The sequence below is a fragment of the Pygocentrus nattereri genome, chromosome 16 (assembly GCF_015220715.1).
Source record: "Pygocentrus nattereri isolate fPygNat1 chromosome 16, fPygNat1.pri, whole genome shotgun sequence".
Classification (NCBI taxonomy): domain Eukaryota; kingdom Metazoa; phylum Chordata; class Actinopteri; order Characiformes; family Serrasalmidae; genus Pygocentrus; species Pygocentrus nattereri.
This window is the reverse complement of record NC_051226.1, coordinates 28,864,002-28,891,653: the sequence shown is the minus strand read 5'-3', so window position 1 is coordinate 28,891,653 and position 27,652 is coordinate 28,864,002. Positions and strand designations below refer to the sequence as shown.

At 39.7% G+C, this 27,652-nt stretch overlaps 1 protein-coding gene across 2 annotated transcripts; it reads left to right on the top strand.

The window, feature by feature from the left end:
• The first annotated feature begins 843 nt into the window (after window positions 1-843).
• Window positions 844-27,201, top strand: rnf145b (ring finger protein 145b). Of its 2 annotated transcripts, none has more exons than XM_017705347.2 (11): window positions 844-1,032; window positions 3,254-3,460; window positions 12,073-12,181; window positions 12,675-12,766; window positions 15,469-15,704; window positions 16,020-16,195; window positions 19,793-19,933; window positions 20,158-20,340; window positions 21,767-21,914; window positions 22,162-22,518; window positions 24,332-27,201. In XM_017705347.2, exons 2-11 carry the CDS (start codon window positions 3,277-3,279, stop codon window positions 24,773-24,775), a joined length of 2,070 nt encoding a protein of 689 aa, XP_017560836.1. In that variant the 5' UTR covers window positions 844-1,032; window positions 3,254-3,276; the 3' UTR covers window positions 24,776-27,201. The 2 variants fall into 2 exon arrangements, with proteins under 2 accessions (XP_017560836.1, XP_037401891.1); XM_037545994.1 differs by having other exon boundaries at window positions 3,250-3,460.
• Window positions 27,202-27,652: the final 451 nt, after the last annotated feature.

The following is a 27,652-nucleotide window of genomic DNA, read 5'->3' as shown; positions in this document are numbered from 1 at the left end:
CTTCTGCCCGATGACCGCTGGGATAGGCTCCATCACCCCCCCCGCGACCCTGAGGGAGAAGCGGCTTAGAAGATGGATGGATGGATGGATGGATGGATGTTTTGTTTCAGTTTTATAAATGTAATAATGCACTAGCGGGCTGTGATCTTTCTATGTTAATGGGTATTGGGAACAATGCGATGTGGGTCTATATCTTGACACAGATATCACGGTGTTTTGTGGCTTATTGCTTTAATTAAAGTTCAAATTTTGACAACAGCAAAAAGTAACGTGGCCACGTGACATGTCTAATGGAGATCACTCCAAAAATCTCTATTTTATAAAAAATTCACAGCTCACCCCTTTGTCCCTATTCTCAACAGATTTGTGCAACTTTGTGAAACTAAATGCAATTAATTTAAGTGTTATATATGGAGCACTAGCGCGACCCTGTTTGGACTAGCGGTCAACGATGATGATGATGATGATGAGGATGGAGCACTAAAGTGTCTGAAGCTGAAGATTGTTTTATTTGCAATAATGTTGCCTTAAATTTTGAAACCATGTGTAACGGGTTTAAGATACGCCTCTGTTAAAGCCTGTATATATATATATAAAGCTATATACAGCAACAAGTGACAGAGGGGTTTTTAAACGACACACAGAACCTGGCGAGCACACAGAACTTGAAGAACCCACGTCACTCATCCAGGTTTCGTCTCATGATGAACTGTAAACCGCCGTTAAGCTGAGGACAGCGCAGTTGCCGTTCTCCGGACATCTTGAGATGTGGAGCCCTCTAGTGTTGCTTCTTCCTCTCCTGCAGCAGCTTCGTCCCTTTCTTCAGCGCGAGATCTGCGCATGCTCGGCGCAGAAAAAACTCTTGTAATGGCTGCCAGATGGTGCGAGCGAGAAGCGGTGTCTTCCCGTCTTCTGCCGAAACTTTGGTCACAATAGACCGATTACGTCTCGCAGCTGAGTTAAAATGATAGATACTCGAGCAGAGAAGTTTAACGAGACTGGACTGAACACCGTCGACTGAAGTGTTGTCATGTGAGTATTTCGTTAGATTGTCGTTAAGAGGGGGCGTCTTCGTGTTAACAACGCCAGCGCTAACGCTAGCTAAGTGCTAACGATTGCTGGACTCTAAATATCGACTACGCTGCGCCAAGTAACGCTACCGATTCGGGTTTCTCTGAGGGCCTGACCAAAAGCACTGTAGAATTATTGACATGCTGTTGTCCTGGCTGAAGTGAGAGGTACATACCTAACGTGTGTTATACGTGCTGAGGTGTTTACCTAGTTGCTTTTACTGTGTGTTACAAAGGCTTTGCGTGCGAGAAAGTGGCCAGTTGCTCGCCCACGGTGGGCACTCGCTTCCACAGTGTTTTCTTTTTCCATTCAGCCTGCCTAGGCTTGGAAATGGAGGAGTGCTGACTCGACGACGGGGTTACTGTAGTTCACGATTTTCGGTCCCATCATCGCTGAGCTGGTTTAACAGCGGAAATAATCTCGAAATTTGAATCCCGAGAAGTGTGAACGAGCCAAAAGCTCTATGATGCACACTTGTTGGATTCATTTCTCACATTGGTTGGGGGGCGATCCTCGGTGGAAAGCCAGAAATGTACAAATCGTTGTCGATCAGTTTGTGGGTCTGCTTTTGCCGTAGAGGTAGCGAGTTATGTAACGGTTAGAAAAGCTCGGTGTCACCGTCTGTACATCAGGTAAACGAGGTAGGCTCCGTGATGAATATTTTACTGACCTGACTTCATTATGTGCCTTTTGTCAAGCTGCCAACATTGCAGCAAGTGCTGGTTTAAATAAACCTTTCCTTTTTGAATTACTTTCTGTTTTAACACTTTCAAAACCGTGGGAGGCTTCATTTTGTGTCATTTTAAGAAAGGGAAACAGAACAAAACCGTTCAGTCAGAAGCAAGATCAGGTTTGTAAGATCTTGATTTCAAACTAATACTAATACTCAGTAGAGCAGTTTACTTTTTAAAAATATGAACTTATGAATTTGTTTTGGTGGAATCCTATCATGATGTCGCCTTTTGCCACTGTTACTGTTGCCCTACTTTATGTACTTGTGACTTTTTGGTTGATTGTCCTGCTGTGACTTTTTTTGTAAAGCTGTGAAACCCTAGTAAACAATGAGGTGAGTATGAGGACAAGAGTAGTTATTGTCGCATTAATAATAAAGAAATGACACTAGTAGTTGATTATTATCACACTTAGCACATTGTAATGATTTTTACATCTATAATGCACACGCTATGGGGTCTGTCAAAGTAGTGAAGTAATTTATTCTTTAAGTGCAAAGTAGTGCATTTTGGGATCCATGCTGAGGGTTTTACTTAATTGTTAGCCCTAAAATGCCTCTGATTTTCCTTTTTTCTGTAGTTGTTTTTAAATGTCAGTTTTCTTTGGCTTTTTGCATGTTAATCCATCAGAGCAGCCTACGTCTTCATCCTGCCTACTTATCTCTGTAAAGTACTTGCGTAAACTTGTCTCCACTGTATGATCCATCAAGTTACATTCCAGTGCCATGCACAGTTCGGGACCAGGCAAACTGTTGTTTTCTGTAGTGGCTCCTGTGTATGCTACTTCTTGTTCTCTCTCCTATGGTTAACATGCAGCAGTCTCTTTTTCATATATTTGATCTTCGTTCCTTTTTGCTCATGGTTTCTGTTCTCTGCTGCTTTGATTGGATTTTCATCACCTGTGTCTCAATAATTGAAGATATAATCTTAGTATTGTAGTTTTAGGCTTGTTCTTGCACTGACAGACTAAGATTAGCCTGAATTTTGGGGATTAAAGCCTTGACAAAAGCCACGGTCACACCAAATGCAATTACAATTTGCTTGGCAAAATTGACTTGAATGCGAAAAGGTGTAAAAACGCAAAAAAGCAGTTAATTTAACTCTGTCCCAAGTTGATCTAGGTAAACTCTGTGAATACTCAGACTCCAGAACCATGAGCCAATAGAACACAGAAGGGCAAGCGTGTGGTTACTTTTCTTTAAAAAAAAAAGTACTCAAAACAACGATGAACCAGCTGCTCCTCAGACAACATTATGCTGCTTATCGCTAATGTAAGCTTTTTTCCAAACTGTATATTTCCTTCAAAACCACATCGCATCAAGACTGCCTATACTTGCCTGATTTTTGCAACACACTGGTGCGAGGCAATCATCTGGAGTAATGGCAGTTTATTGCAGCAGTTCTCTGCTTAATTTCTAACATCTTTCTCTTTTCTGTTCCCTGCAAGCTAGTGTTGAGGATAGCCCCGGTGGCCATGACCATGAGGACACGTCTGGAGGCAGTGCTGAATGTGGGTCTACGCATACCCAGCATTATGCTGCTGGAGGTGCTGTACCGCTGGGACGTCAGCTCCTTCTTCCAGAAAATCCAGAGAAGCAGCCTCAACAACAACCCACTCTTCCAGTACAAGTACCTGGCCCTCTATCTGCACTATGTTGGTAAGTACTGAGAATCCCCAGCGTTTCACAGGTGGCTTGTTCTTTAGGGTTTAATTTGCTTTGAAATGAGCGTGATCTGACTTAGTTATGAAATTTGAAATTTAGTAGGTCACATTAAACAGCAGATGAGGCACCTTGGGGGTTAAAGGTTAACTGGAAACTGTGTTTTCAAACACAGACCGGAAAATGCTTACCAGTGTTTGCTGGTAAATTTGTTGAGCACTGACATTGTGTTTTTCCAATCTTTGGAGAGGTGGTCACCATGGTGGGTTGAGGAGGTTATTTAAATATGTGGATAGCTAACAAAATTAACATTATCATGATGAATGAGATTGGATAAAGTAACTTCTTTTAAACTTAAATGTTTAATTTGTGGAGGATGACCACAGGGAAAAAAGTGACGCTTTGCATTAATGGCACTGTGTGGAATGTTTCTTTATAACAATGTGAAATATTTATAGTTTTGTTCAACAAAACAAATGAGTTTGGATGAGATATTTGATGTTTTGCAAATGGGCCGAAGTATACTTGGCCATCAGATGTATAGGCTGTATGTATAAAATGCTGTATCCATGTAAGCACCTCTCAGGTATTTATAGAATTAGTAGTACTGGGCCTCATACACCAAGTCAAGTTGGCAGTGACAACTGTGGTTAGGCGGTAATATTGGTTAAACCACTGACTGGTGTGTTTTACCTGCATGTCTGCCTTCCTCTGTGTCTGATTGTAGTGAATGTGTGTATGCGTGGTAGTTTCCTGGCTGGAGGACTCCTTTTACAGGCCAGTGGAAACAGTGTCCAAACGAAGGAAACTGATGGGTCTGCTGGTCATTAAAATGACTACTAACACTGCATACTGTAATTAAGTTGTAGCCCGAGCCAAGGCAGCTGCTGTATTCAAGTGGGAAGGAATTGGGTTTCTGTTTTCCTGTAGGTCCATAATATGTTTTTATGAGCACCTTTTTTTTTTTTTTCTTGGATCAGATGTTGCAGGCCATAGTTTCTGTTTCTCTTTTGCCTCCTCAGGGCTTGAATGCATTAAACTGTCTAATTTGGGAGTATATTTAAAATACTTGTTACAAGTTCCTTTCCAGGCCTTCTCTAAATGCTGTCTCACTGGAGAGGTACTTGCTTGCTATGTTATTATGGAAAGAGCAAAAAGTGTAATTCTGTCATGGCAGGCTTGATCGTTCTTGGTACAGTCGCACGAGAGAAAGAGCCAAGACAAAGTAAGCAGTGACAAGTGTATGCATTTGTTATACCCACCAATGCTTCATTTGTGTGTGCTGTGTTTGAATGTATCAAAATTTTGACCAATTAAGCAGGCAGTTTTCATTATCAAGGAAATGAAAAAATATATTTTTTTAAACATGTATTTGCATGTAGTGATTCATTCTCCATGCTGTGTGTTAAGCATGTTCCCCTTTGTGCATGCTAAGTGGATAATTGGGGTGTGTGCTCTGTGGTTTGGCAGAGAGGGGGTTCATGCTCTGATGCTCCATGTGTTGGAGATCATAGTGTCTGTCTTTGTACTGTTTTACTGAAATTATTAACATCTAACTGACAAACAATTGTTTGACCACGGCTGTTGGTTAAATTTAGTTTCAGAAGCTCCTTTTTGAGTAGGTTTGCTTATCAATTTCAGCTGATGAGCATCTATAAATTGTACACATGAGCGAACTTCAGATAATTCGTCTTTCTAAACAGACTTACTAAAAAGGAAGAATGCAGCAAAAATAAGGTTCGGGCCTACTTTTCGAGAGGACAAAGCTGCCAGACTTATCTGTTAGAAGTGAAAATACAGATGACTATTTCAGGAGTGTTCTTTGAGAGAAAGTGTAATGTGAGGAAATCACACGTGATTGTGCTTTGAGGAGATGCTGGGGTATTGTGTCAAAGCTAGCCCAGCTATGGCATTTTTGTTTGTTAAAAATCTGAGCTAGTAATGAGTTTTAGAACTATCAAACTTTCAGAAGTTGGTCAATGCAGAGGCTAAAGATATTGTAGTTGTCAATGGAGGTGGGCAATATGATTGTATTGTCATTATTCTGATGAATTTCATTATTGTGATAAACATGGCTTGCATACACTTCAGACAAAGCATTAAGAAAGCATGTTTTCATAGAAAATGTGCCCTAAGAATAGCCATTACAAACATATCAGTGATCTATTCAGTCCTAGCACCTTTGTTCAGTTTTTCAGCACAACATTACGCACAACAAACAATGCACACATGTTTGTAAATTGCATACATATGACATAAGCAGTCTGAAACCACTGTAAACATTCCCTTTTTTAAAAGAACATTTTGTTTTAACAGCTAGCTTAACGGATTGCTTACAGGCTTCTCCACTATTCAAATGTAGGTGTCAGCATTAAATAATAACTGTAAGATTCAATGCAATATATGTACAGAGCATGTTACAAGCACATCTTACAAGCTTCAAATGTGAATACTATTTACACTTATTGAGCATTTTATTAAGAACACCAGCAAACCTACTCATTCATGCAGTCATCTAATTAGCTAATCACATGGCAGCAATGCAGTGCATAAAATCATGCAGCTGTGGGCCAGCAGCTTCATGTAACGTTCACATCAATCTTCAGAATGTGGAAAAACGGGATCTCAACATGTCAAACTTTGATGTGGATTGGCTACAACAGCAGATCACACTGGGTTCCACTTCTGTTAGCCAAGAACAAAAAGTTAAGGCTGCAGTGGGCAGAAGCTCATGAACACTGGACAGTTGAAGACCAGAAAAATGTAGTCTGCTCTGATGAACCTTGATTTCAACTGAAGCACACAGATGGTAGGGTCAGAATTTGGCACCAGCAACGATGAATCCATGGACCTGACCATAGCACACTTTGGGTCTGTTAATACCAGTCAATCCTCACTTGAATGTTGCAGCATATTTGATTATTGTTGCCAATTTTGTAGCCACAATTGATCTATTTACTAACAGCTGCTTCCACCAAGACAATGCACCATGTCACAAAGCAGAACACCTTTCAAATTGGTTTCATGAACATGACCATGAATATGTTCTTCAGTGGCCCAGTCACCGGATTTGAATCCAATAGAACATCTTTGGGACGTAGTAGAGTCACATCATCTTCAGGACCTACATGATGGTGTCTTATCAAGATGATCAGAATCTTGAAGGAGTATTTCCAATGTCTTGTGGAATGCATGACCCAGAGACTGAACCTGTTTTGAGAGCAAAGGGAAACTCTACTCAGTACGCGTGTAGTGTCCCTAATAAAGTGCTCGGTTTTAAAAAAAAAAAGAAGAAAAGATAAAAAAGGATCAAAGAGAAAAAAATAAATAAATGCTGTGCAGTTTCCATGTACTGGCTCACGTTACGTACGTCTTGAATTCACAACAGTTCAACTGAAACGCTCTAAATCAGCCAGTTACGATTTATCGGCCTGTTGTGTTGGGAGTGAAAGTCAGACTATTCTGACCCCTAATTCTCATGTGCTTTTCATAAGCGTTTATATACATCCTTGTGTAGATTTCCAGTGTTAGATTTTGAACTGGGAGTGTAGACCCCTCTGTATGCAAGACATTTGCACTGACATCTTGTTTATTGCTGCCATACGTGTCTTGTCCTGTTTGACACTGTTCAAAATGTTTGCCGGCCCAAAATGGACAGCCCTGCTGCTTATTGAGATTCAAAGCATGCAAGGTTTATACTAAAAAAAAAAAATAAAAAGGTGCCTAACTCAGCATTCTGCTCCTGTCCACTCATGTCTTCCTCCAATCCTTCTTCCTTTGCTTTCTTTCTTTGGATGCCCCCCTTTACAGTTCCCCTGTTTGTCTTGATATGATTAAAGTTCAACTTTAGGAATATCTTGCTGGTCCTAAACAAGCACAAAAACTACCTCATGAACCAGAGCTTTCCTTTCTGCTCCTCTAGTTTGAAAGAATTGTAAGCATAGTTTTACACAATACATGATTGGTTAATTGTCACAGTACTCGTCTCGGAAGACTGAAATGAGCTTTCTAACGGGTCACAATTTTTTGTGTGCTGTGAGCATCCTGAACTTCGCTTTTGCCAAATGAGTTTGAGTGGGTGTTTTGACTAATCAAAACATTTGTGATCAATAAACTTCTATTGGCAGGATACTTGACGTTCCGGTTATAATATTTTGGAAAATGTTGATATTTCATACCATGTTCAATATCACTGGGACTACTACACTAGATGCCGTTTTTTGAGACTGTTGCCAGCAACAGCTCAGACACAAGCTGCTCACTTTAGTAAAGGTTTTGTGCTTTGTTTTTGTTTTGTTTTCCCAGCCCACTTATAATTCAGTGCTACGTGGTTGTTTTCCAACCTCTGTTTATCCTTTAGAGTAAAGCAGGCTGTTGTTGTTACTGTTCCTTTAAGACTGATATATGTAAACGATTATATAAATGCTTATATAATGCATTAAAAACAAATGTGAAAATGTCAGCACATAAGACAAATTCTGGGCTTGTGCAGCGGAGGAGCTCATCACAGGTCTGTTTTCACCAGGGAAGTTTTTTTCTGAACCATGGATCATTCAGACTTTTGTTTACATGTTGTTTGCAAAATGATAAATAGTAGGTTCATCCCACTTCTAGATGCACAGCAAACCTGAACTCTGTGTGCTTTATTTTCTAAATATTTTATCCATTATTTATTGTTTATTGCTTAATCTGTATGAATTCCTTGTCACTTTAGTGTTCATTTCAGGACCTGTTATATTTCTGTTACTTTTTTTTTTATTGTTCTATTTTTCTACAATCAGTGTTTATTTTTATGATTAGTTTTTTTCTGCATCTATTTAAATTCACACTGTTCCTGTTTACCATCTATTTAATGTTACTGTTACACCATGGGGTCTGAGAGTAATGCAATTACAGTACACTGTATGTCCTGTACATATTGTAGTATTGACAATAAAGCTGACTTAATGAAGTGCGAGTTTAACAAAATTGCTAATTTATTGTAGCTTTATCAGCCGCTCCAAAACAAAGCATACACTTGGGTGGGGGATATGACAAAAAATCCTAATACTACAAGACATAACACAACAAGTATCATAATATTTAGGGTTTTTTTTTTTGACAAGTTAGAACCTGTAGTGCTATGGATGCTGTTTAAATACTATTAATAATAATAAGCCTGCAACTACCATGAATTTTTGTTGAACATTTTACAAAATGCATTGTAAATCCAATTACACAGGCCTTATTTTGCTCATTTTGTAATGAAACATGTCAGTGTTCAAATACTGATTATATCCATGATGTGCTCAGAAAAGTGAATTGTGACCTAATTTATCATGATGACAATAAAATATTGTCTAGTGTTCACCCCTATACAATATGGCCGAAAGTATGTGGGACACCTGACCAGCACACTTGTTTGAACATGCTGGACAACCTATTATAAAACCTTGAACACTGGCTGAGGATAGGTCAGGGGTCGGCAACATGTGGCACTTTTTTTAACAATATGTCTTATTTTTTAAAGTTTTAACAATAAATAGTTGTAAACACAGGAATTAATGTATGTCTGCTAATCCACCAACCTTTAACCCTGAAGACTGGTGTGCAGACTCCTGGTCATATAGTAATGCAAACAAGTCTCATCTAGCTAGTAGCTAATGAAATGGCAAAGAGGAGAAAGATTCACGGTGAACATTGAGAATTTAAAGACAAATGGACAGGCTCATTTTGCCTTTATATGCACTCCAGCAGATTTCGTGTTGTGTTTAATCTGCAACAAACTGTCAACCACCAAAAAGTTTAATGTTGAGAGACATTTTACAAGAAACCATTCTACTTTTGTGAAGAATTATTATAGATGTGAGAAAAGTGGCTATGGCTGATTTAAAGCTTAAGGCAGAGGAGTCTGCGTTTTCATTAGTTTTTTACGTTATACTAGGGCAATAACACATACTGAGACCTTTATAACCAAAATGTTAAATTACACCAGTAAAATGAACATATTGTGATATCCAAGGTGGTTTGATTTTTGTTGTATTGGGATAGTTTGGATGGCTCTCAACACGCTTTAGCACTCTATGTCCCCCTACTGAGTTTGTGTAGTCTGCTGCTTCATGGCTGAGCTGGTGGTGCTCCTAGATGCTCCTATTTCATAACCACGCCACTTGCAACTGACCAAATCAGGGCACAAACTGACTTGTAGAAAAGGTGACATCCTATGACCGTGCTGTGTTTAAAGTTAGTGAACACTTCAGTGTGACCCATTCTGCTTCTAGTGTTTTGTCAGTGGAAGATTGCACGGCTATGTGCTTGATTTCATTCACCCTTTAACAATGGGTATGGCTGAAACAACTCATCATTTCATGCTTTTAAATTAAGTTTTGCAACTTTGTTTACATTGAGATCCAAAAAGCCAGACACCTCCATTTTGAACATGTCAATGTCATTAGTGTTGTGCAGCCCTACCCAACATGAGTTGCAGGGCCAGCTCAGTGGAAAGAGTTCAGCCTGTCACAGGGGACACTGATGACTTAACAGGGACAGACTAAACAATTACTGAAAGAAGGCAATTCAATGGATTCTAAATTATGTAGATAAATATTGGTCACTGTTGTGTGTCTAGTTAACCACAGCTTTGGCTGTTTGCATAGCTGGTAGTGTAGTATATGTGAGTGTCAGTGTCATTCAGGAACCGGCCTGGCTTTGCTGTTCTAATGTGTGCTACTTTTTGAATGGATGTGGAAACTTGAGAGGGAATTCGAAGGTGTAGGATTGTCAGAAGCAGCGTCTGGGAACGAGAAACCCAGCTGTTGTCGATATTGATGATTTGTGCATTTTAAAAATGTATTTACTTTTAAAACTAGAAAATATTGTGCTCACTATTTTTAGATGTCACCCAGGCCTACCTCCGAGGCCTCTGTAAGACGGACTTGAGTTTTTCAGCGGGACATTTTTATCATAGACTTAGCTTAATTATCAAGAATTACTCGTGTTCAGTGTTGAACACATTCATTGTGGAAATCTTCAGGTTCTCATTTGTATAAACTAATAAGCCATAGGCAAATGAATCCTGAAACTGAGGTGGTTTGAGCTACAAAATCCCCACATTAAATTTGCAGAAATGAACTAATTCGCTACAGTACATGATGCATACTACGTTTGGAAGAGCCAAATATTTGATTTCTCGTAGATGCACCTGCAACACCTTTTTTTTTTTTCCCCTTCTCCTTCCATGAAGCTACATCATAAAACACCTCAGTGCACCACATTGATACTCCACATTTAATTGTCCTGGTCCTACTGTTTGAACTTCCCCATGCACACAGGATGTTATCGAAATAGTTTAACACACAAGCTGAGTTGTTTTTGCTAGTCTGCACGTATGACTGCACGTATGACTACACGTGAGGCTTTTCTTTTGACCTGTTGCTGGTTACAATCATGAGTTAAATTCCAGCCTACTGGTTAATAGCTACTGTTTACCACATATGCAGAGACCACAGTTACATCAAAATTGTGCATTAGACTAATTAATGAATTAATATAACTCAGGGATTTAAAAAAGGTTGTTTTCTCAAACAAATAACAGCATAATAGCATTAAAACCGGCATACAAAGACATCCAAAAGCAGATGCCCCTGTCTCAAATCAAATTCTTTTAAATCATAGCTTTGTTCTATACTCACACATCCAACTATTACTGTTTGTCTTCCTTTGTGTCTCCTGCAAGTCCCAGCCTTTGTGGCGTTTGGTATTTCATAAGTTGCTGTAAGCAAGCCAAATGTGGACATCTTAGTCCCTGCTGTGGTCATCCTTGATTGGTCATCCTGTCTGTCTTTTTTTTTTTTTTTTTTTTTTGGCCAGCTTTTACTGATGATGCTGCCAAGAAGGTTTTGTCTAGTTAAACTTTTGCTGAATAGAATGTTGTTGACTGTGTCAGTTTCACATTAATTTAGTCTATATACTATATATCTGACATATATGACATATGTTTGAAGTTTTGTCTTGGTAAAATCAGTAAAATCAGTGCGTTGTTGCTGCTGTAACATAGTCCTTCTGCTATCTCTCTTAAAGCTGCTGTGGTTCTCCAATTTACAGCCACAGTAGCATTTTGTTGTGCCTCAGGTTTCACTGTGAAACCTGTAGTCATTTGCAGAGCGTTTACTCCAGGATGGATTTCACCCAACAGGATTATTGCGTTAACTGGTTCACTTGAGTAAACATCTCATGACACTACTCTTTTCTCTGTCAGCTTTCCTTATTACTTCAAGCATATGGTTACTGTTCCTCTGAAACATTCAAACTTGTTCACAGCCCCATATTAACTATACTGTTGGTCTTTTGAAAACTTTTATGGAACCTCTGTACCTGATAAACAGTTAAAGGTGGGATTTTCAAAGCCTCGTTGACAAACTCCTCATTAATTTATTTCAAGAACAAGCTTAGGCTAAAAGTTGAGTGTCTCAAATAAAATTTAGTTTGGTACTAAAAAACTTTTTGAAGTTAATCATAACTTGGTTACCTTTGTTTTGGTAAAACTTGATTCACTCAGTGTTGGACTGCCTTTATTGTGACCCTGTTGAAGAGCCTACATGAATTTCTTTGTTGCTTTCCTCTCTCCTTAGGCTACATCCTCAGTCTGGTTCTGCTGACGTTGCCACGCCAGCACCTGGTGCGCCTTTATCTATATGTACTTACAGCTCTGCTGCTCTTCGCTGGACACCAGCTCTCCAGGTCTGTCCATGGACTTATACACCTTAAACACACCCTCACTCGCATGAATTTCTGTAGTCGTGCATGTTCAGTAATTAGAGATACAACGATACCTCTTTTTCATTTCTGATGTTGATAGTGATACCTAATCCTTTAGTATCAGCCCATACTGAGTACTGATACGGATGCAAAACGCTATTTTCTTGAACACGTGTAAGTCCTGATATTTATACGATTGGTATCAGCTGTAGGTATCTGTACCCAATCACTGATACCATGGTTAAGTAGGTATTGGCACAGATAGTGATACGGCTTCGGTATAGTTGCAACGCTAACAGTAAGGGGTAGAAAAAGCAAAAAGTATTTTGTACCCATGTAACCAAACAAATACAAAAGTTGGTTTATATATCTGGATTTTTAAAGAGCACCTGCATATACCCTTTTACTAGTGGTGGAATGGACTTGTCCATCTAGAATTAGTTCTGGGCATTGAGCTTAATGTTTCCTTTTTCAGGGACTATGTTCGTAGCGAGCTGGACTCTGGCTACGAAGGACCTATTTACCTGGACCCGCTTTCCATGAATCGCTTCACTACAGCCCTCATTGGTAAGTACAACTTACTTTGTATTTTCTTAGAGGCTCCTAATAAACAAAACACTTTTCTATTTTCAAACATTTCATCTGTTTTTGTCAAACATGACTTTGTTGTGCTCTTGATCAGTGCACAGTGCACGTCAGGTATTTTGTAGTGACCATTTTCCATGGGATGGGTTTCAGATGACTAAAGTTTAGTTCCCACCCCTGGCTGAAAAGAGAGTTACCTGTGAAAATGACACCAAAAACCAGAAAGGAAAAGAACTAGATATCACTGGGCTTATATTCACTCTGAAAAGAGGTCCTGTGAACAAAGCCCTGTGAGTGTAATGAGCTGTCTGGGAGCAAGGTGCAATTCTCCCATCAGCTTTCATGGGAAAGTATGTCAGAATATGCTGGTAATGTCAACTAAATGGTTGTTTAGGTCTGTAGGCTGAGTAGAGTAATGTTTGCTGTTTGTAATTAGGTTAGTGAAACAAAGCTCTGGTTGTAATCTCAGCAGCAGGATGTGTGTTGGGGTCAGAAAGTGCATGGTTATAAAAGCAAATGAATGCATTTAAGAAGTGTAAGAATGTGCTACTGCTGTGCTTTTAACTTATTTGTTGTGGGATTAGGAGAAGTACTGCAGTAGTGTTTTAGTCACAGGATTGAGGTGTGCAGCTCAACTTTCCCAGCACCAAACATCAGTTTATCTTCAAAATTGTATAGCTTTTGTCAGTGTGCAGAATAATAATTGTCCAGATTTATTGGGGTTAACTGTTATCCCAGTAAGTTACATATAAATCAGAATAATTAGTGGTTTTTGTTTATCAGCTGGAAAGCTTTAAATCCACTGTCTCAGCAGAAGTGATACAGACTGACCATATTTTACATATTTTGCCAAGCACCATTAGCTCATGGCAACATGTGATATTGCACACTTTCATGTAAAGTAAATGGCTGTTGACAACCAAGTTGTTTTTTATTTTTTTTATTTGTCTTTCTCAAAAAGGCTTGCTATTCTGATGAGAACAATCAATGGAAAATACTTTGACTTTTCTTGACATGGCATGCAAGCTGCCAGTTTATGTATGAGTATGTCTGTCTTGCCTGTGAAATAATGTAACACGTCATTCATGTTAAATGTAAATATGCGAACACCTTAAATTCATTTAATTACCAGTTAAATGAGCCTTTATGTACAAGTCATTCAATTTGAGGCAGTATTTCCGAGATAAGATTTAAGATAATCCACTTCCATAATGAAGTAGGGAAAAAAGCCCACCAAAACTGTCACCATAATTTTTCAGAGAGAGGAGAAAAGCCACCCCGACCGCTCCTGAGTCGCCAGACAGTTGTCCGGAACCTCTTTGAGGCCAAACAAAAGTCTTTTTCCATGGCCTCGCCAAACTCCTCCCATGCCCTGGATTTTGCTCCTGCCACCTTTTTTGCCTGTCGGTACCTATCTGCTGAATCGGAAGTCCTTCGGGCCAACCAGTGCCTAAAGGCCTCTTTCTTCAGCTTGATCACCTGTCTGCCTGTCCCAGGCAGGGTACACGATTTTTTGTGTGTGTGGTACATGGTGGGGTTTTGGATCGCGTTAGTCTGGGTCTTCACTCCAGACCTGTTTACCCTGGGAGACCGTCCCAGGAGCATATTGCTCCTGACGACTTAGCTGTGAAGATCCCTAGACCATACAACCCCTTCCGCCATGACAAGGCCCCGATCCAGGAAGGGTTTAAATACTGTTAAATTGTTGCTTTTTTGCTGATGCTGAAAAATGAGTATTTAATGTATTTAATTTAATTCATTGTATTTAATGGCTGTTTTGACTGGAAATTAAATAAATGCAGGATGGTATGACATGTACACACTACTGTATATTATGAGTGGTTGATTAAGGCAGTGTTTACTCCTTTAATTAAAGCCGGGGTGGGTAAGTGAGGGCCAGAGTCAGCACAGGTTTTATTAACCCCCCCAGAATCAGATATCCCCACCCCTTAGAGTTTCGAAAAGCATGAGAATATCTGGGAACATCATCTAACAACTTTTTGTAGCTCATTCTAGACGAAGCCAATGGAGAATAGTAATAAGCGTAAATATGTTCATGCGTGTCTTCACTCACTATTTTTGCTTAGAAGGGCATCATGCTCCTTACACACACATACATACATGTCACAAAATTTTATGCAACAAAATCACCTAAGAAAACAATGCATCCTCTACAAAAAAGTTCTGCTAATCTTTTAGGCTCTAAATGGCCTAGCACCCACTCGCATCACAGAATGTCAGTCTGTTCCAGCACATGATCTTAAATCTGCAGATACTGTCCTTCAGATACTTTCCATAAAAAGCAGAAACGTGGAGAGGCTTCTTTCAGTTATGCTCCTTATTATGCTCAGTGGAGCTCCTTTAGACAGTCAAACTCTGTGCTCACTTTTAAGAAATAGTTAAAAACCCTTTAATTTAGCGTTTTATTTAAAATTCAACATCTTTTGTGTTTCAATCTTTTATTGTTTAAATTTGATCTGTCATTATAATTTCCTCTATTGTTAAGTCTGATTACCTGTCTGGAAAGCACCGAGCTGCCGCTGGCATGACAAGTCTATATAAATAACTTATTTATTTATTTATTTATATATATATATATATATATATATATATATATATATACACTTCCTATTTTATTTCCCCCCACCTGAACTATTTGGTCATTGTTAATGTCCTCTCTTCAGGTCAGCTTGTGGTGTGTACGCTGTGCTCATGTGTGATGCAGACCAAGCAGATTTGGCTGTTCTCCGCTCACCTCCTCCCCCTAGTGGCCAGGCTGTGCCTGGTCCCCTTGGAGACCATAGTCTTTGTCAACCGCTTTGCCATGATCTTCACTGGTCTAGAAGTGCTCTACTTCCTGGCCTCTAACTTGCTGGTGCCATACAACCTGGCCAAGACAGCCTACAGAGAGCTAGCACAGGTACAAATAAGTGCATTCTACATTATATAAACTCCTAATATGTTGTACATCATATAGTATATTGTGGTTCTGTTGAAAGTGGCCCTTGTTTTTCAAGATGTTTCAGTCTTTAAAATAAGATGAAAACAATTATGCATTGCTGCACTTCTGTAGTTGAGAATTGTCTGTTGGTCACTCATAAGACAACACAGTGTGAAGTTATGGAACTGTCAAAGTCTGAGATGCAAGCCAAATGCCAGTACTAGTCAATGACTTTCTTGTTTTGTTTGCTTCACATTCTCTCCCTTCCACCTTTCTCTCCCACCCTGTATTTAGGTTGTAGAGGTGTATGGGCTTTTGGCTCTGGGGATGTCTCTGTGGAATCAGCTGGTTTTGCCTGTGCTCTTCATGTGTTTTTGGCTGGTGCTGTTCGCCCTGCAGATCTACACCTACTTCAGCACACGAGACCAGCCACCTTCACGCGAGAGACTGCTTTTCCTTTTCCTCACCAGGTCTTAATCCAAACCAACCCTGTGCTTACTTTTCAAATCCCACAGAGGGAGCATTTAGGCTGCGTTCAGACAGTGGTGCATGTGTGACAAAAAATTGCGTCTTAACTGTGACTGCCTGTGACAGGTTTTACAAAGCAGAGATGGTATGGAGCAGATCTTTATTTGCAGGACGTTTGACGCCACACCACTCTAATAAATAGCATCTACTGTGCAAGACGTAGAGAAAAAGTCCATCAGGTTTAATTTTGCTACTCAGCCCATGTGAACATTACCAATACAAATGCCTTGAACAGTGGTGAGGGATGCTTTTTGTCTGTTTCTTTAGGTCTTATGAGACTTCAGTGATAGTGAATTAATAATTATGCTTGTGCTGAATACTTTTAAATAACAGATGTGAGCAAAACTGTCATACTGAACAGCCCTGTTTGTGCTGTCTGAACATGGGCTTACACGTTGGTCATTACTGACAGACCACATGGAATATTTCTAGAAATATTTCTTCACGTGTGGCATGCTTAAAAGTCATGTAATAATAATTCTTTATTTTTATATAGCAATTTATCAAGGACCCAAAGACACTTACAATTCAAAGTACATAGATAACACACTTAACACAGACAACAAGAGCACAATAATACAAACAAAAAGACAAGGCAGTATATGGGATGTCACATGAAGGAGCATAGCAGACTGAGGGCAGGTTATGAGTGTGGTGAGGCAGACCGGTTTACATAAGAAATGCTGTATAATGGCAGGGTCAGACATTGAAGGCGTGAGGGAGGTTATAGGCAAGTGCGAAAAGATAAGATTTCAGGTTAGACTTGAATATGGAGAGTGAATTGGATTGTCTGACCAGTAGTGGAAGAGAGTTCCAGAGTCTAGGGGTAGATCTGGAGAAGGTTCGGTCACCAAAGCCTTGGAGGTTAGATGGAGGGACGGTAAGTAGTCCAGCTGAAGATGACCTGAGAGAGCGAGAGGGTTTATAGGGAAGAAGAAGATCAGACAAGTAAGAAGGGGTAAGATTGTTAAGAGCTTTATAGGTGAGCTGAAGAATTTTGAACTGTGTGCGATATTTCACAGGAAGCCAGTGGAGACGTTGGAGAACAGGGGTAATGTGATGATGTGCGCGAGTGTGGGTGAGGAGACGGGCGGCAGAGTTCTGAACCATTTGAAGTTTGTGAATGGAGGAAGAGCTGATTCCCGCTAGAAGAGAGTTACAGTAGTCGAGACGGCTGGAAATGAAAGCATGGATGAGGTTTCCTGCAGCTGACAGAGAGGGATGATCTGATTTTGGCAATATTGCGCAGATGGAAAAATGAAATTTTGAGGATTTGGATCCAATGAGAATGAGTTCTGATTTGCTACTATTTAACATAAAGTTATGTTTCATCCAACTCTTGATTTCAGATAAGCAGGTTTCAAAGTGAGAGAGGGGTGGATTTTTAAATGATTTGGTGTTGAGGTAAATCTGGGTGTCATCTGCATAACAGTGAAAATCAAGATTGTATCGACGTAGTATGTGACCAAGGGGAAGGATATATACAATGAAAAGGAGAGGTCCAAGGACGGATCCTTGTGGGACTGCAGAAGTAGAGGAAGTATAACGAGAGAGGTGATAAACTGCTGCCTGTTGGTCAGGTAGGATGTAAACTAGTCCAGGGCGGTACCAGCAATGCCCAGTTCATGCAGCCGTGACAGGAGAATGGAATGACTCACTGTGTCAAAGGCTGCACTTAGGTCAAGCAGTAACAAGATGTTTAAAGCACCAGCATCTGCAGACATAAGGAGATCATTAGTGACCTTAGAGCTGTTTCAGTACTGTGGAATGGACGGAAACCAGACTGGAAAGGTTCAAAGAGATTATTAGATATTAGGTGTTCTTGCAGTTGACTGGCAACAGTTCGTTCAAGAACTTTGGACAGAAAGGGAAGGTTAGAGAGAGGATGGTAATTATTTAGGTCAGACGGGTCAAGGCCTGGTTTTTTTAAGGATGGGTGTTACTGTGGCAATCTTATAGATTGAAGGAACCTGGCCTAGGAGCAGTGATTGATGGATGGTGAGGTGAGGGACCAGGACAGGTAGACTGGCTTTAGTTAAGGTTGTAGGAAGTGGATCAAGAGAGCAGGTTTTGTTCTTGGAAGTAGTTATGATGTTAGCAATGAAGGAAGAGTTGACAATGTTAAAGGCAGAAAGGAACAGAATGGTTTATAGCCAGGAGGAAGAGTAGGAGAAGAAGATATCAGCAGTAGCGATTGCCAGGGAGCTATTAATGTTTGCAATTTTAGATTCAAAGAAATGTAAGAATGTGTTGCAAAGTTCAGAAGAAGCAGCTACAATGCCATCAGGGGGTTTAAAAAGCTTGGTGACTGTAGAGAAGAGATGACCGGAGTTTGTGCTGTGTTGATTGTTAATGAGGCTAGAAAGATGAGCTGACTTATTAGTACGTAAGGCATCTCTGTAGGTAGATATGTGTTGTTTATAAGCCTCACCGTGAACAGTGAGCTTCGACTTCTTATAAAGTCGCTCCAGACGGCGACCAACCTGCTTCATAGCTCACCAGTATACCAAGGAGCAGGAGTGGAAAAAGACACAGTTTTGGTCTTCAGAGGAGCTAGTGCATTTAGAGACTCAGAGAGAGCATCATTTAACAACAGAGCATGAGCTTCAGGAGAAGAAGGAGCAGAGTCAACAAGAAAGGCAGAAGAAATGGACTTGATAAGACAGAGAGGATCGACAGACTGAGTTTTACGGGAGGAAATACTCTTTTGAGTGGAGTGACTGGGCACAGCCAGAGGAGCAGTAAACAGAATCAGCTTGTGATCAGAGAGCGGGAACAGCAGAGGATGTGGATTAATAACAGACAAGGAGGAAGAACAGACTAAGTCGAGGGTGTGACCTTTATCATGGGTGGGAAAATTTACATGCTGTGCAACATGGAAGCAGTCAGGAATTGCAGTAAATTCCTTAGCAGATTTACAGTCCTGAGAGTTTACATGGATATTGAAATCACCAACTAGCAGCAGGCGGGGAGAATTTGAACAGGCCAGTGTGAGTGACTCAGATCATTCAGAAAGGAATGAAACATGAGGTTTTGGGGGACGGTAAAGTAACAGTGCAATAACAGAGCCAGGTAGTTTAAGAGCAATATATTCAAAAGAAGTGGGAGATGTAAAGCAAACTTCTGTGATGTTGACTTCAGTATTGAAAATCACCGCTAGACCATCTCCTCTTCCAGAAGAACGAGGTTTGCAGATATAGATGTTTATGAAGGCACATGTGGAAAACCACAGCATGTGTGGCATTAATACACATAGATTATGATGCAGTGGCCTTATTGAGGACGTCAGGGAGTAGCCAAGACTGATCTACATTAAATATTGGTTCTTAGTTATGGTCATTGCAAAACTGAAATGGCACTATTATGTAAACCTAAAAGATCTGCTAATTCCTGAATGTTGGTGTATGGCAGCTTCTGTTATAGTATCTTTCCCTCTTCTATACATTTGTTAATGTATTTTGCTATTTTGAAACATAAAAGCTTTAACAGAGCACTGATGTTGGATTGGTATCCATTTTAACAAATATTTGTGTTTGCAGCATTGCAGAGTGCTGTTGTACTCCGTACTCTCTGTTGGGGCTGGTCTTCACCGTTTCCTTTGTGGCGCTGGGCGTCCTCACTCTCTGCAAATTTTACCTGCAAGGCTACCGAGCCTTCATGAATGACAATGCCATGCACAGGTAAACCTGCCCACCCTCTGCAAAAGAAGCCTTAATATCTAGTGCCATCAGACCAGTATGACTGTGATACAGATGTGTGACTGTGTACAAGTATGAAGGCAAGCAGTTGATGTGTAAAGTGTTAAATACAATAATTAGGTATCATGTAATATCTTCTTTCTTTCTCTCTTTTTCTCTATTTCTTTCTCTATTTCTTTCTTTCTCTCTCTCTGTCACTTTCTCAGGGGCATGACAGAGGGCATTACTCTGCTGATTCTGTCAGTTCAGACTGGGCTGATTGAGCTCCAGGTCATCCACCGGGCCTTTCTTCTCAGCATCATCCTGTTTATCGTGGTGGCTTCTATTCTGCAGTCTATGCTGGAGATTGCTGACCCCATAGTGCTGGCACTTGGGGCCTCCAGGGACAAGTGTGTATCTCGTCCTACACTGCTCCACTCATCTCACATATAAGTACAAAAACACCTCAGAAAGGCTGCCAGTAATCAGCATGTTGCTGACCATCATTCCACTGTCCATAATACTTTATAGTTTTTCATAATTTTATGTTTATCCCACCTCTTTTCCAATAATCCTTAAGGTCGCATTTTTGCTGTAATTTTGTCCCCCACTGATTTAGTCCAGACGAGAGACCTGGTATTAGGGCCATCAAAATAAAATTAGAAATTTAGTTTAATTCAATAAATAAGTACACATTTTAGGTAAATCCATGTTGTAATGTAGAAAATGTCTATTATGTTAATTTAACTCCCAGACCAGGAGTTAGTTGTCACATGCAACTTGCATAAAGATTTGATATTTTATATGATAAGTAAATAAAATGACAGCTGTCTATTACATTTACATTTACAGTATTTAGCAGATGCTTTTATCCAGAGGAAGTGCTTTGTCTATCTAGAGAAAATATCTGCTAGATACCAATAGGTTAGGGAGGGAGCTAGTCCTGAGCTCAGATACTGCTAGAAACAAAGTCGCAGTTGGCACCCAGAGAAAAAGGAATAGGGTTGAACAAAGAACAGTGCAATGTAATACAATACATAAGCGCAGTACAATACACTACACTACAATACTCAGTGCTCATTTAAGTGCTGTGTAAAGCGATGTGTCTTCAGTCTGCATTTGAAGACAGCGAGAGACTCTGCTGTACGGACAGCCAGTGGGAGTTCATTCCACCACTTGGGTGCCAGTACAGAGAACAGTATTAATGCTTGTCTTCAATGCGCCTTGAAGGATGACTGATCAAGTCAAGCTGTACTCGAAGCTTGAAGGGCTTGTGGTACAGTTTGAGATCTCACCATTGATCAGGTAGGTCCGGGCTGGTCCATTTTTGCTTCGTAGGCAAGCATTAGGGTTTTAAATCTGATTAGTGCAGCTACAGGAAGCCAGTGAAGGGAGCACAGCAGTGGGGTGACGTGGCTGAACTTGGGGAGATTAAAGACGAGCCGTGCTGCCGCATTCTGGATGAGTTGCAGAGGTTTGATTGCCTGCATAGGAAGACCAGCCAAGAGCGAGTTGCAGTAGTCAAGTCTTGAGATGACAAGAGACTGCACTAGCACCTGGGCGGCCTCTCAAGTGAAAGGGTCGGATCCTCCAGATGTTGTACGTGAGAAATCTGCATGACCGTTAGGTTCGCGATGTGAGTCGAGAACGATGACTGGCAATCCAGAATCACACCAAGACTTCTTGCCTCTACAGATGGAACAATCAGAGAGTTCTCAAATGAGATGAGAGAAAAAAAAGTGTAGAATGACAGACACAAGCATTTAACATTGCTTACATCTCTCTCCCTCCCTCTCTCCCTCTCTCCCCCTGTCTTCTGTCTGTCTCTGTTTTTAGGAGCCTGTGGAAGCACTTCCGCGCAGTCAGCCTGTGCCTCTTCCTTCTGGTTTTCCCTGCCTACATGTCCTACATGATCTGCCAGTTCTTCCATATGGACTTCTGGCTGCTCATCATCATCTCATCCAGCATTCTAACCTCACTGCAGGTAATCATGCATATTACTTCCTTACAGAAATACTGGGAAAGAAAGTCATTACTGGTAAAGTACAGAAACAGTTCTTTAGTTACATTTCTTTATTTCATTACTACTGTTCTCAGCTATTTGCAGTTATTTAGTTACTAACACACATTGTTTTGGCACTTCTTAGGTATATTGCCAGAATGTGTTAAACACACTGCAGAATGAATCTCTGTACACACACCCTTCTCTAAACCCCTGCACTCTCTCACAGGTCCTGGGCACATTGTTGATTTATGTGCTTTTTATGGTGGAGGAGTTGCGCAAAGCTCCTGTGGAGAATATGGACGAAGTCATATATTACGTCAATGGAACCTACCGACTGCTGGAGTTCCTGGTGGCATTGTGTGTGGTGGCCTATGGTGTGTCAGAGACGCTCTTTGGCGAGTGGACTGTGATGGGCTCCACTATAATTCTGGTGCATGCCTACTATAATGTGTGGCTGCGAGCACAGCTGGGCTGGCAGAGCTTTCTCCTTCGTCGAGACGCTGTGCACAAGATCCAGAGCATGCCCACGGCCTCGGCCCTGCAGCTCCAGCAGCACAATGACATCTGTTCCATTTGCTATCAGGTGTGTTTGTGTGTGTGAGAGAAAGAAAGCGACGGGAAGAAGGGGTGTGAAGTTGTTGCAGGTTTGTCAGCAGTAGGGCTGCAACGTTTAGTTGACAGGGTCACGGCAGCACAGCGACATTGCGCAAATATAACAAAATCAAAGCACCTGAGTTTAAACTCTTTTTCTGCTACTGCTGGTAGTGGATTTTTGTGCAGAATGTCTCATGGAAGAGAGAATGTGTAGTGTAGTAAACATAATGCCATATTGAGGTATCCGTTCAGTAATGAAAGTTTCCAGACCAATACTCCCTAGATGCCCTGGAGCGTGTAAAAATAGTGCCAAGTTAAACACAAAGGTGGAAAGTAAAGAATTACATTTACTCTTGTTACTGTACTTGAGTAACTTTTTCCCTGTAACAGTATGTTTTAGAGGTAAAAATAAATAAATAAATAAATAAATGAGGCATTTCCTTGCTGCAGCAACAGTGTAGACTAGTTCTCAGGGGAAAAGAAGAGGACCGCTTTACCAGCACACAGAACCATACTTTATCTAAATGGTCATCTTCATTCCTTTTCAATTAAACTGAAGCAAATTGTGAGATCTGAGATGATTTTTTTTAAACTTGGTTTTAGCCTGATGGAGCAGCCGCCCGACTAGCTAATCCATTGTACCATTTTTACTATTTTCTTCTTGCGTTGCTTTTGTAAAATAGAATGGGCAGCTATGTATTACACTTAAAATAAACTCTGCACGACAGTTCCATTGCAAATAGATTAGTTTTTCACTTTTTAACACTGTTCAAGTGTTGGTTTATTGTCAACACTGTCAAGTGAAAGCTTATTAATATGAACTACCTCATTTTAAACAGATAAACTAGGATATCTAGTATAATCATAGTCGTGAAATGCATGTGGTAAATATATAAAAAAAAAAAAACCTAATGAAGCAAACCTTCCTTACACTTTTCACAGAAAATATGTAAATGTATATTAGCAGGGCATATAGAGAACAGTCTTGGCACTCAAATATTTTTCTCATTTAATGTTCTGCTTTAGTTTTGTTACCACAGATTATTTCTAATACTATAATTGCAAAGTTAACCTCAGTATTGTAGTCTGGTTGTGGATACTTACAAATATATAACTCAATTACTCAAGTAGTTTTCCAATAAACTGCTTATTTACTCTTACCTGAGTAATTTCCTTTGTGCTTTCTTTCTACTGAAGTAAATTATCACTGCAGTTACACTACTTTTACCTAGGTAGGTACTTTCAGTACTCTTTCCACCTCTGATTAGAGTAATAAAAATAGCCACTAACTGATAAATGACAAAAGTAATATGAAGTTATTTTTCATTTATTTTTTTACCAGCTTTAACTGCCGACTTTTAATTCCACAACCTTTTTATCTGAGAAATTAATGTAAGAGTAATGTAGACAAAAGCAATTTAATATTTTGGTATGGATTTTCAAATTCAAGTGCCAGTATTTAATGTATTTCTCACTGAAATAGTAACATAATTGTTTGATCAATTAATTGAAAAAAATAATCAATAAATTAACAGATTATATAAAGAATTGTTGGTTTAAGCGCTAGTTGACAGCAGCTTTTCCTGCAGTGCTCATTAGTTGACTGGTTTTCTTTTAGCCTTGACTGAACATGATGCTTAACTGTCAAAAAGTCAAGACTATGTAATTCAGTTTGGTCAAACTTTAGTTAGGAGAAATTTTTCACCTCAGTTTTTTTTCTACAAATTTAGTTCATCATGCATCTTCTTCCATGTCTTCAGCAATTCCATTATTCTCTGTGCTCCTCTTGTTTCTGTGTCTAGGACATGAAGTCAGCCGTCATTACACCCTGTGGTCACTTCTTCCACGCTGGCTGCCTGAAGAAGTGGCTGTATGTACAAGAGACCTGCCCGCTCTGCCATGGTCAGTTAAAAAGCCAGTCGCAGTCTGCCAACACTTCTGCCCCTCTGGCCACGGATGCCCCACCAGCTGATCAGAATGCACAGGAGACAGAACAGGAAGAATTGCTGGGTGAAGCTGCAGTAGAGGAGGGCTTTCAAGCCGAAAAGAATTCCTCGGATTTTGAAGCCCATTCAATTCTTCAGAGTTCAGATGAGCCAGAGCTCGAAGGGCAGTTGTTGAAGTTCCAAGAAGATTCAGAAGAATGTGATTTACTAGTGGATAAAGAACACAGTGTAGGCCAGACTGAAGACCTGGATGGTGAACGAGCTCCACACTCCAGTTCAAGTGTCTCTCCTTCCTCTTAGGTAGAGCTGTGCTAACACTGAAATGCTGCCAATGTTAAGGAATCCTCATTGGAGGTCAGTGGTTGAATTGAACATGAACTGTTTTCATCCTGATTATATTACATACCCGCATTGTAGCTGTTGTAGAGCCATCCACAGATTTATCTTGGGGTGCTGGAAAATTAGTTTTTCATATAGGGAGTGGGGTTATATCATAACTGAAAAATCTTGACTTTTTTAAACCATCTCTTTTTACCTGAACTGAGCTTTAATACACTTAGAGGTGACTTATGTATGGTTTTTTGGAGGGTTTGCCATAATTTCTGTATGGTTCAAGTAGTCCATGATTTTCCAGTGCACTATAAATGAGCCACATTCATTTCTTAAACTCTCTAAATTGAAGTTCACATCTGTTGCATTTCAAGGTTAATTAATTCAGTTAATTAATTAAGATTTTCTTGTGATTTTCATTTTCATGTAACGCGTCCTGGTGCAAGCATTTCATAACCCTCAGTATTCAAGATTTGTTGTAATAGTTTCCAGCGGCTTTTTAGTAGTTCTGAGCTAACCTGACACTTTGTCACACCAAAGTAAGGCAAATGTGCCCCCTCCATTCTTCGAAACAACATTTGCACCAAACAATTGGGAATGATGATGCAGGCGTTATGCACATGATGTAACACTGGAGAGAACTACAGAATCTTGGAAAAATCTTCATTAGTGCTCCTCAGCTGATTTTGAGCCTACCTAGCTTATTTAATGTTTACTGCAAAGAGTTTCTTATCTATGTCAAGGGTGTCTGGTCATGGAGCTCTGCCACCCCATACAGTTCATATTCAACATAACTAGCTCTTATATTCAGATGCCCCTAAAGGCCTTGATTGCCTAGATCAGGTCTGCTGGGTTTGGTTTGGAGCTAAACACTGCTTTGTGGTAGATCACCAGGACCAGGTTTAGGCATATCTGCCTGTGTAAAGGGATGTGTTGTTGGTGACAAAACCTTATATCTCCATAAATACTAACTTTACAGGAGAAGTAAAAACATTCTTAACTTAAAGACAATGGAATAAAATTGGTTTTCAAGTCATTTTCAGTCAGTCCATTTGTCATTCAAGTCCAGAATTCTGCCAAAAACATGAAAATAATTAGACATATAAGGTTTTGTTCTGACAGTGAGAACGTGTGGTATTTTCAGCTGTTTTATCGTCTATGCCAGAGTTATTATTACAACGAGGTGGGAAATACTTTTTCAGATTTTGCTTAGTGGAGCATATATTTTTGAATGATCAAGATGAGTCAACTGGAGAGACTGAACAATGCCCACCATTATTTCATTTCATTATTGAAAAGGCTGGAAGAGAGAATCTGCTGTCTTTCCAAGGGTAAATATGCATTAATAGTAGACAATCAGTTAAAATAAAAACAGATGGAAAATCACATTTTCCTCCTGAAGATGTCCTAAAGACCAGTTACATCATTTCTGTCTGCTCCACAATTTCAAGTAAGAAAAAAAGGACAAGTCATCCTAGATATCTCAGCCGTACTTCAAGCTGTTTTTTTTTTTTGTGTTAATATTTCACTATCTTAGACTGAGATGATGTTTTAAGTAGGCATTTGAATCCCAGGTAGATTGTCATTGTAAGAACTTCTTGTCACCTGATGTCATGCCATTCTGCTTTTGCACAGTCATTTGAAGCTATGCTGCAAAGTCATTTTTTCCTGTCCAGCACGAAATCCTTATTGGTGCATATGAGGTACAACCGTGTGTGTGTGTGTGTGTGTGTGTGTGTGTGTGTGTGTGTATATATATATATATATACATTGCTATAGATACAGCTATCTATATTCCTTAACACAAGTTTCGATACGCTGAACAGTGTTTAAGCAGTATCAACCGTAATGATGTGACCTCTGGGCTTGCAGGAACACTTTGGTGCCCTCTATAGGTAGAAGTGGGATTGAGCCTAAATGTACTGAATTGAGTTGAACTGCACTGTTTGAGGCTTGTCACTATGACAGTATTAAGTGAAGTATTTTGACTTTGGCAAGTTTGTGTAGATGAATACATATACTAATGTATGACTAAACATAAACACCAATTACATTGAATTGTTAGTGATGTCTTAGTTTTGCACATTTCTTGAAGGAAAACGTTTTGGTAGCATTTGAGTTCCTTTTTTTTTTTTTTTTTTTTTTTTTAAAAGAATGCTTTCAGGTAGAATACTTCCAGCAGTCCAAAGCAGCCAAACTCATATTGGAAATTTTGTTTTGGTTTTTTTCCTTTTTTTTTTTACTAAACTAAATTACATGTTTACATATGTTGTTTAATAAGACTGTGTGAAGTAATCTACTTGGACTACAGAGCATTTTTTTTTCTTCCCCAAGGGACATGTAATCCATTTTACACTGCTGAATGTCAAAAATAAATTGTTTTTTGCTTAATCAGGGGACGAGTCTGAGACATTTGTATGTTTATACCTTTGATCACCACGAGGTATGAAATCTAAACAGTGAATCTTCATTTACATATTTCCTTTTGCTTTTTTTAAGGAACACACACAATCTGTATTTTCAGAGAATCTCCATCCATTCTGGTGGGTTAAATTAAATCAATGAATCAATGGTGGATTAAATCAATGAATATAAAAGGTATCCAAAAAGTGTTCCTCCTTTGTGCAGTTGACAGTACTGAAATAATGGTAACTGGCAGTATGTTTAACTATTGGTATTTACTGACTTTTTAAAGTTTGTTCCCAATTAAATGGCTTACATGTATTGTCATTCGAAGATGTTCTAGACTGCTTGGAGCAATGATGATGGGAACCAGAAGTTTTAAAAAGCTACATCACAGGAAGTGGTTACATGAAATGTTCCAAATAATCTGCCTGATGCCTGGAA